The sequence below is a fragment of the Pteropus alecto genome, unplaced genomic scaffold, assembly GCF_000325575.1.
Source record: "Pteropus alecto unplaced genomic scaffold, ASM32557v1 scaffold49, whole genome shotgun sequence".
NCBI lineage: Eukaryota > Metazoa > Chordata > Mammalia > Chiroptera > Pteropodidae > Pteropus > Pteropus alecto.
The window spans coordinates 3,356,936-3,367,068 of NW_006443131.1; the positions used below are offsets into that span (position 1 = coordinate 3,356,936).

The window sequence follows — 10,133 nt, forward strand, 5'->3', positions numbered from 1 at the left end:
CCCACCTCCTCCTCGCACCCCGACCCGCACCCCGCCACCCATTCTACCCGTTTCATACTCCCAGTGAGACCGAAAAGAACTAAAATTGTGCCCTCTCTCCCATCTTCTGGTTCATCGCGACCCCTCTCACGAGTCCCTTTTTTACCCCCTCTTCCTCCCGAACTCCCACTAGAAGATGACAGCCTTTTCTGAACGCTCACAGGGCTCCTTTCTGATCACGGCGCTTGGACGGGGTCTTGTATATATGACACATAAATGCGATTCGTTCATCCTTTCGAGCGACAAGTATCTGCTGAGTGCCTGCTCTATCTACGGGGCCCGCCTCCAACTGAACGCGCTCCCTTCCGAAACGAATGGAATGGACGGTGGTTGAAACCAGCATCTCTTCTGTGCGGTCAGCCCTGAGCGGTGCGAGGAGCTACAGCCCTTCATCGAAGACGGACAAACGCTCCACCGCACTGACTGGTCAGCTGTCTTTTTCTCAAAACACACTTGGCCCATCCCTAGCCCCAGCTCTCTGCACACTGCCTGCCATGCCTCCCTCGTCTGCGTGGCCTGCCTGAGATCCGCTCATCCTACCCAGAACAAGCCCATCTCCTCCAGGAAGCCCTCCCAAGCATCCCTAACCTGCCTTCGCCAACCTGCAGAGCGCGGTGAATCGTAACCAGACTTCGCAGTTACGCCCCTTCTCCGAATGCCCGGGACAGCATCTTTTCCCACGTCGCAGGCCCTTTCGTCTACTACAGAACCTTCCACATCACAGGTTTTTAGTGAAAGTGTTGGATTAGCAAGGCGCTGTGGCCATCCACGGGGCAGATGAGGACGTATAAACCACTATCCTAGGGCCCGTATTCTCAGACTTTCATAGCTTTGCACCTTGAAAAGAGTAACAAAAGGGACCAAAATCTGATTCTGAAATATATTGGCCCCGAAAGGAGGGATTTTCCTAATTTCAGAAACACTGCCTTTTTGCCCTGTGAGATGTTGTAATCATCCCCCATTTGAGACACCTGTGGAAGATGTGGTTTACTTCAAAGACCCAATTGGCACTGCCGAAAGCACTTACTCATGCAGTTTGGGAAACGCTTTCAAATGATGTGGTTCTGGGTGAGCCTTTAATGGTGCACCGTCTGCCCAGAGCTGACCGCAAGCCAGCTGAGAGCCCAGAGCTAGGCCAGACAGCCGAGAAGCTGTGACACAGCACTCTACCTGCAGATAAGGAAAAGCCTCAAAGACAAATATCTGAAAAGTTCCAAGCACGCATCTGACAGAATCGCTAAAAGGCTATGACAAATGCTTATTGTGCAACCTCTTCTGTGAGTTTTAAGGTTTAGAAGTTTTAAGGGCTATTTAGCTTCATCGCACTTAAAAAAAAAAATGTATTAATTCCCAAATACCCTGCCAGGTGCAACACAAAGTAAGTAAAATTCCATCTCATCTTCTAGAAGCATTGATCCCTAGAGGTTCTCTCGTTATATCTCAGAATGAAAATTTTAATTCCTGATGATATTCCGAGAGTTATCTTCAATTTGTTTCATCTTTTTTTCTCTTAGAATTAAACTCGTGCTTTTTGAATTTAATGTACTTCATTTTTGAATAGATAACACATTCACATGGTCCAAATATCACAAAGTGTTAGAAGTATACGCTAGAAAGGTACTTCCCCTTCCCTACAGATAACTTCTGTTAGCGTTTTGTGGGTGTGTGTGTGTGTGTCGTTACCAAAAAAATCATAGCACATACAAGCAATACTAACATATAGCCTTATTTTTGGACTTAAACCTTTCTTATCCCAATACCTCCCATTGCAAATCATTGGGGGGCAAGGCTGGAGAGCCTTCTGGCAGAGGCCCAGCGCCTTGCACATGATGGGCGCAGAATCGGGGGGCTCAGTAAACGCTTGTGAGCTGAAAGAGACGCCCGTGGGAAGAATGGGGACACGCACGGCCGTCTTCTGCTTCTCCACGAACGCTATTAACCCGGTCAGATATTAACGCTATTAACCTCCTAGAGGCAAAGGGACAAAGACCTTGACTGGTCCCCAGCCCCGAAGTCCCTTCAACTCCGTCCTATTTCCCTACCTGAGTTTCCAGCAGTTTGGAGGATGGGATGGGGAAGGAAAAACATTGTTTTAAGTAAAAGAGAAGAAAAAGCAAAGAAAAGAAGGAAGCTGGGTCTGCAGACGCCGGAGGAGCCTGCGTCGCTCCCAAGGGGAAGGGTCGGGATGAAAGCTACGACACTGACACACTCACACCCCTCCACACCTGTTCCAGGCACAGGGTGGGCTTCGGGGGGCTGACACCCCTGAGATTAGGACTCGCCGACTAGACCTCGACACGGGCGACAGCTGGACGTCCAGCCTGGAGAAAACCTTCCGAGCCAGGCTGCCACTCGCCCACCTGTCCTCAAAGTGCTCTTTCCGTATTTGGGAGGCCGGCCGTGCCCTTGACTCCCGCAGCCTGAAGCGTCCACCGAGTGTGAAGCCGCAGCTCCCACCCCCTCGATGCGATGCCCCATTCTCAGAAGCAACACCTCTCTCAAAAAAATTGTTCTTTTTGGCTCTTTAGATACAGATCCTCTTAACCTCACCCCAAAGAGTGACTCAGCGTTCTACTGGAAACAGATCTAAATCCAAGAAGAGAACATGCCACACAGCACCTCTACCCTTGCGGAGCGACGGCCCTTCCTGTACGTGGCGGCCGTGGACCTTTTTATAACGGATACCACGGTCCCCACGGCCCAGCCAAAGATGCCTGCCGCCTTCATTCAGAGTGTTCGTCAGAAGACGAAAATTAAACTCGTTTTTCCCATGCAGTGCGTCGTTTGACAAATCCCAAAGCTCTGTGAAATTGAAGAAATGCTGGGTAGACACAGTAAAGATACAGTTAGGAACAGAGAAGACAAATCACTTGACATCTGTGACCAGTTTAGAAAGCCAAGAGCCCTCTGCCACTCTGGTGACAGTGGGAGCGGGCAGAGGTGGGGGTGCTCTCCCGTGCTCGCCTGCGCCCAGTCACCCTGTTGGCATGATGTAAGCTGAAAGCATCTGCTGACTCTCAGAGGTATAATTACCACCAGGGTGGGGGTATAATTAAAGTAAGGGTAATTTACCTTGAAGAAGATAAAAATTAAGAATTATTAATGGCCATAGTAATGAGCCCTTTTATATCTAAGAGTCACAAAGTGCTTTACAAGCTATAATTATCACAGCCCCCCCGGAGGAACGGATTCATATCTCACAGCTCCTCGTTTCACAGAGGGGTGAAGCGATGGGCACGGGGAAGGCAGAGAGGCGTGGGGTGATGCCGCCTCTGTCATCTGTCCTGCAAGTGGCGAAACCAGAAAGAGGCCCCAGGAGGGCTGACTCGCATGACGGTGTGCGCCCTCATCCCCAGGCCATCACCCCAAACCCTGGAACGCCATCCCGGATCAAGCGACTCATCTCGTTCTGACTTGTTGGCCGTTTAAAGTGCCACAGTGCAATAAAATTACATCATATCAGCGAGGATTTTACTAAACACCGCAGAGAAATAAAAGATACAGCATTGCCTCCAAGGAACTTAAAACCTAATTGAGAAGACAAAACAAGCACCCATTAAATGACGGGGAACTATGGAAATTGCGCATTATCTCGTGCAAGGTCGTATGATGCTGACTTTGCATGCTGCGGGAAAAAACTTTTCGAATTGGAAGGTCATTATATGTAAAGGTCAAAGAAGGTCCTGGAGAGATGATGGAATTGGTGTGGGGCCTCAAAAAATATATATTAGGTTTTGGACTGGCAGAGGTGGGGTCCCGGGGGTGGGTCAGTGAAGAAGAAGAAACAACAGAAAAACTTAAAAGGTTTAACACACAATTTGAAAGAAAAAGTCTTCATTGCAGAGGTGTTTAGAGAGCTTACCAAAGAATCTTACTTTTTTTAAAGCCATCTTAGGCATCTAATTTGGACATTTTCCCAGGTTTTGACATCATGGCTCGTACAGGGTTCTGGAGAAGCCCATTAGGCTGAGGGTTCCACCGGTGCCTTCTCAGCTTTATCCAAATGTTCACCTTGGTCATTTTCCAATAAAGCCAAGGCAGGGTTTGGTCCTGGCAGAATACCACAGAATGTCAAATCTATTATACTTTTTCTGGGTTCTGACAGGAGAAAATGGGGAGGAGGGGGAGCCTCTGAATGTGATTAAGACCAGTAAACCTTAGTTCTCTGTTTGTTCACCCAGCGGAGCTCCACTCCCAGAGATTAGGGATGAGGCTTCATGATCGACATAATATTCAAGCTTCCGAGTGATATAAATTTTATTTTCTCTCTTTCGATTCCTCTGAAATAAAGAGCTCGTGTCTCACAGCCAAGTAACAGTATAGTACTGTAGCTATGTTCTGGACCCACTGGCATTAACCCTTAATAAAACATTCTTGCAGAATGGAACAGAGGCACTTGGGTTCTTCCTGGGCCAGTCAAGAATGTTCTCTGACTACTCAGCACCTCAGTCTCCAGTCTTATAAAAAAAAAAAAAAAAAGATAATGAGACTTTTTGTCTATAAAGAATATGGAGATCCTCAGATTATAAAAACACCATTCCTTTCTGATGAACCACAATGAATGACACTGCCATATTTCAAGGATTCTCAGTTGGTCTTCAAAAAAAAAAAATAGATTGAGCCAATATGTTAGTCTTGATGATTTTCTACCTTCTCTGGCATTTACCAACCATTTAAGGAACTAGAAAGCAATGAAAATTATTTCCCTGTCCAAACATCCTGTCAGGAGCTCCTTCTAAAATATTTTTAAGTAACGATAGTGTGAAACAAAGGGACATCATATAGGGCCACTTCATTAGGAGAATATCAAATCCGATTTTAGAAGTTAGCATTGGAATCTACTTACGATCCTTCTGATGATGTACCAAGAAAGACAGGAAGGAAGGAAGGAAGACAGGCTAATTCTCTTAGGTTTGTTCACATTTTTAAATACTGTCCCTGACACCGTACCGGCTTTAAACAAGGGTGGGTAAGAGAAACATCACCGGATCTAAGACCTCGCCTCACTGAGCGTAGGGAAGTTTTTCTGTTACTCTGAGTGCAAATTCAGCCATTTTCTCAAGGCCGTTTAGAAGCGTTTTCCTTTGGAATTTGGTTCTATATTTGTTTTGCTTGCTCAAACATGATTTTAGAATGATTAATATTTTCCCCTTGTGCTCATAGAAGCTAAGAAGTGTCCAGTCCCCTTGAGTGCATTGACTATAAAAAGGTAATGGAATCACACAAAGGCACCCCACCACCTGGGCCACACACAGGTGGGTAAAAACAGAATCAGACACAGGGCAGGCTTTGTCCAGGGACTTCCTTGAAGGACACTCATAAAAAAGGCTAGTATCCTCTGTGAGAGATGGAGGTTCCATGGTGATCTGTGGTTGCAGTGCTCATGATGGTCTATTCTAGAATTCAAAGATTAAGAGAACTATAGAAAATCCTAAAAAGAAGAGGGGAAAAATAAACAGAAAAAAACAGAGAAATCTTCAGTCTTCACTAAGGAGCTGCTACATCAAGTTCGCTAACCAATCCCAAGAAACAGCCACAGTAAAACCCCGAGGTCCCAGGCCTCGGTGCTGAAATCCTTAAGGACACAGAAGTGAGCTAAGCTCACAGCTGCCTTCAAAGAAAACCTGTCGCTCCCACTTGCCCTTCACCCCACCTCGGGGGTGGGGGGCAGCAGGGAGGGGTCAAATAGAATTTAACTCCACTATCATTTGGATCAGTCTGCACGCAAAAGGAATAGCCATTGAGATTTAGGTTCCAAATTACATTCCATTGAAGGACCCAACACAGTCTCTGCAAAATTCAGAAAACCAGTACCTGCCTCTGTTGGACAATGGAAGAGACAGAAATGTTGAAAGCCACTGAATCATTTAACAGTCTCCATAAATCTATCGTGTGTGTGTGTGTGTGTGCGTGAATCAAAGTTTCATACGGTCTGAAACGGAAGGCTGGGAGCCGCTGACAACCAGGGATCAAATCCAGTTCCTTGCAATAAAACAGCGCTGAGATTTGCAAATGGTCACCAGGGCTGAGAAAGCCCTGACAGATATAATGGGCCAGAGTGACCCATGACATTAACGTGCTTCCAGAAGAGGCCGAGTCAAGGGTTTCGGTGTCAGGGTCATTAACAACTTGCGATTGTATCTACAACAACACATTACGCCAGCTCTTCTCCACCAGGGGCAATGACGCGCTAACGAGAAAAGAGCGAACTTCGTTTAGATGCAAGAGCCCTAAGAATGAAATTCTGCAGACCTCGAGTTCACTTAGGAACGATGTAATGAAACGTATTTTAAAGCATCCTTCCAACCTGTTCACTAAGGAGGCAATCCCAATCTATAGGAAAATCGTCCTAAGGCCCAAGAATACAAATGCAATTTTTCCCACCTGCTTTTTTAGAGAAGAAACTAAACTCAATTATTACCAGGCTGGGCCAAAGCAGCTCCCCATGAACTGTCATATCCCAGGGAAAAAGTAATTGGTTCTCATCAGTTTATACCAAGTTTTCTGTTTAACCCCAACCTAAAACTTAAAATATTTTGTAAAGTAAATGGCTTAGAGGTTACTACTTTATAATGAAGTCATAATTAATTAAGATTCTGAACCTTAATTCTTTTATTATTTTTTTGTTTTAATTTTAACAATTAAAGAAAATTAGAGATCTGTCAAACATTCTATCCTTTCATGTTAGGTGGGGCCAGCACCCTAACTGTCAGGAGGCAAATTCTGTGAACCTGGTGCCAAATAGCTACGTGAGCAAATAGTGAGATAAACAAGCCATTTGCGGAGACAGAGGCGGAGCTGGGCTTGGTGAGGAATGAATGAATCAGGCCATCCCACAGAGTGGGTGTCTCCTTCCCAAGTTGGTCTTCGGGGCACAATTAAAACCCTTATAAAAGGCCCGGCTCCCAGCTGCCCAGCACACTTGCCAGTGGTGTCGGCGAGCACTGGACATCTCCCTCTGGTGACGCGGGTAAGTCCCATGCGGTGGGAGCGTGTCCTTCTGTGCGACTCTTCATTTTCCAGCTATCGTAGATGTTGGAGGGGTGAGGGCAACGAGGGTCTATGTGCCACAAGACATCAGGCTGTTATAGGATGTCTAACCCCCACCAACTCCATGCCATGTTCTTATGGCTGAAGTCATCACTCAAATGGAGACATGGCTCTCCTCCCAAGGCTCTGAACTCTGCAAGTTTGTTTGCTTGTCAGGGGTTGGAGCACGGTCACCTATGACTCTGATGGGATTCCTCTTCCTAAAACCTAGAACCGATATGGGCCATCTTCATGGAGTTATGCCACCTGAGGTGTTGGAGTTGAGAAGTAATTCGAGAGGCCAGCTAGATGAACCGGGATACTCCCCCAGCCAGTGAAGCCTTCCAGGGATTCTTTTCACATGGATCTGCTTTTGGCTAACTCCTGTTTTTTATAAGGCCAAGATTCAAATGGTTTATTTGGGTTTGACAAAAGCTAACCATAAGTCCAATATTGTTCAAAGTTTTTCAGGTTCAGTATGACCCATCGACTCTGGTAGCCAGTCAGGAACTACCTCTCAGCAGCTCTCAATAACTGAATATCTGTAACACATCAGAGTTAAGGCAGACGACATGCCCACTGTTTTCTGCATCGGTATATCTGAAGAGTACGATGCTACCTTTGACTAGGAAAAAGTAGCGCTTAATCTTAGAACTGGTGACTTATGAATTATACTCCCCGATCTCTTATGAACTATAATGTTGGGAAATAATATACATTCCTTTTTTATTGTTCAAGTTACCAGCAAATGTTTTGCTGCCACAATTAAGCGTGCATGACTTCTATCCACTTTAAGATGCTCTCAGATCTTCCTTCACCGGTCGGCGTTCACCTGTCCTCATTGTTCAGCTTCAGAGGAAGATACTATGAGTAGTAACACATCCGATTTAAATTCTTACATTCTTCTCTTCACTGTCTGATATGAAATATGCCAGGAAGCAGGAAGAGAGAAAAGAGAAGGATATGGGTAATCCAGACTGGGTGAACGATGCAAAGCTACCTACAGCATAGTCTGAAGATAATTCCCTGACTTGAAATTTCTCAGGATTTCTCTTCCCTTTTCAAAGTACAATATTCAAAGATAAGGCGCTCTGAAAGCCCAGGCTGAAAATAACTACTGTCGTAAAGTCCCATTATTTCGGGATCTGCCTGAAGTAGTGTGGTCATAGCCTCTCCAAGATCAGAAATAGAGTTTTGATTCTGGATCCCATCTTTTCGTTGTAGGTTTACCTGAACTTGAAGGAAGGAAAAAAAATGTCGCCACTTCTGAGAAGCATCTTCGATATCACCGAGATTTTCAATCAATATGCCTCGCACGATTGTGATGGGGCAGCTCTGTGCAAGAAAGACCTGAAGACCCTCCTTGAAAGGGAATTTGGAGCTGTCCTTCAGGTGAGAGATAAGAAGAAAAGGAACCTCTCTATCGATTTAGGGTTATGAAATTTCCTCTCAGGAGAAACCAGAGCAAGGAATGGTGTTTTTATGCTCATTTTTTACCATGACAGCTGTACGATACGTTCATTTCTGAGCCTGAAGGTCTTGAACTGGCATTGCAATCCGAGACCTAAAGAAGTTGCTAGCAAGTATGTTACATACCTGATGACAAGACATCAGATCAAATTAGGCTTGGAAGGAGCTTAAATTTACTTCCAAAATTTCAATCATTAAACTCAGCCTGTTCTCCGGTAAAAGGGGGCCACCATAAGTGTTTCGTCCTGTTTTCCAACGAGGGATAAAAATCAAATCCGGGGTACTGGCTATTTCAGACAGAAACGGCCGCTGCGAATCTTCAGAAATTTCCAGTGTTTCTCTCCTGAGGATGAATGCTTTGGTATCCACCCAGCTCAAGAGAACTTGTGTTCTTTTGGTCGGCATTAAATTACAAGATGCAAAAGTTCCCAACGAATGTGATACAGCTCTAAAATGGTGTTCACATTTTACATGGGGACAAGCCTCAGTACACGCAGGTTTTTCTAATTGCTCCTAATGTCGTTCGGGTGTCGGCATGTCATAAAATATACGTTGTCGGTGAACGTTTACCCGTAAATGGTGCATCTTAACTTTTTTTTTTTTTTTTTTACCTTTTTCACAGAGGCCACATGACCCTGAGACGGTGGATCTGATCCTGGAACTTCTGGATCGCGACTCTAACGGGCTCATCGACTTCAAAGAGTTCCTGCTGTTCATTTTCAAGGTGGCTCAGGCTTGTTATTACGCTCTCGCCCAGGCCTCGGGGCTAGAGGAGGGCGCCAGGCGTGAAGGCGAGGGCAGCCCGTTGCAGGATCGCTGGCAAGAAGAAGAGCCGAGGCGGTTCGAGCCCCGGGACCGACAGCTGGAAGAGGCGCGCAGGCAGAAGAGGCAGGAGCGCGACAGGGAGCTCGCTCGGGAAGAGCAGAGGCTGGCGCAGCGGCTGCCACGGCGAGAAGCGGAGGAAGCGGGCCGAGGGGAGGGGGCCGAGCCGCTGCAGAGGCGCCAGGCGCGGGCGCCCGAGCGGGTTCCCGACCAGGAGCGGGGGCGAGAGAAGCGGCCGCTGCGGGAGCTCCAGCGCCTTGAGGACGCGCAGCGCCAGCGCCGGGAAGAGGAGCAGCTGCCCCGGCGGGAGCGGCAGGAGCTGGAGAGGGAGCGGCTGGAGGAGGAGCCGCAGCTGCAGAGGCGCGGGCGCCAGGAGCCGCGCTCGGAGCAGGAGAGGCGCGAGCAGCGGGAGAGGCGCGGGGGGCAGCCGAGGAGCGAGCAGGAGCCGCGATCCGAGCAGAAGCTGCGGCGCGAGCAGGAGCGGCGCCTGGAGCAGGAATCGCGCCTGGAGCAGGAGAGGCGCGAGCAGCAGGAGAGGCGCGAGCAGGAGCCGCGATCCGAGCAGAAGCTGCGGCGCGAACAGGAGCCGCGGCGCGAACAGGAGACGCGCTTGGAGCAGGAGAGGCGCGAGCAGCGGGAGAGGCGCGAGCAGAAGCTGCGGCGCGAGCAGGAGCGGCGCTTGGAGCAGGAGCCGCGCCTGGAGCAGAAGAGGCGCGAGCAACAGGAGAGGCGCGAGCAGGAGGCGCGCTTGGAGCAGAAGCTGCGGCGCGAAC

General features: G+C 47.8%; 1 protein-coding gene across 1 annotated transcript in view; it reads left to right on the forward strand.

The window, feature by feature from the left end:
- The first annotated feature begins 7,203 nt into the window (after positions 1-7,203).
- Positions 7,204-10,133, forward strand: part of TCHH (trichohyalin) — a 6,304-nt gene continuing 3,374 nt past the window's right edge. Inside the window, 2 exon segments of the mRNA XM_025040855.1 lie at positions 7,204-8,460; positions 9,161-10,102. Of these exon segments, the coding sequence (XP_024896623.1) occupies positions 8,323-8,460; positions 9,161-10,102 (1,080 nt within the window). The 5' untranslated portion in view covers positions 7,204-8,322.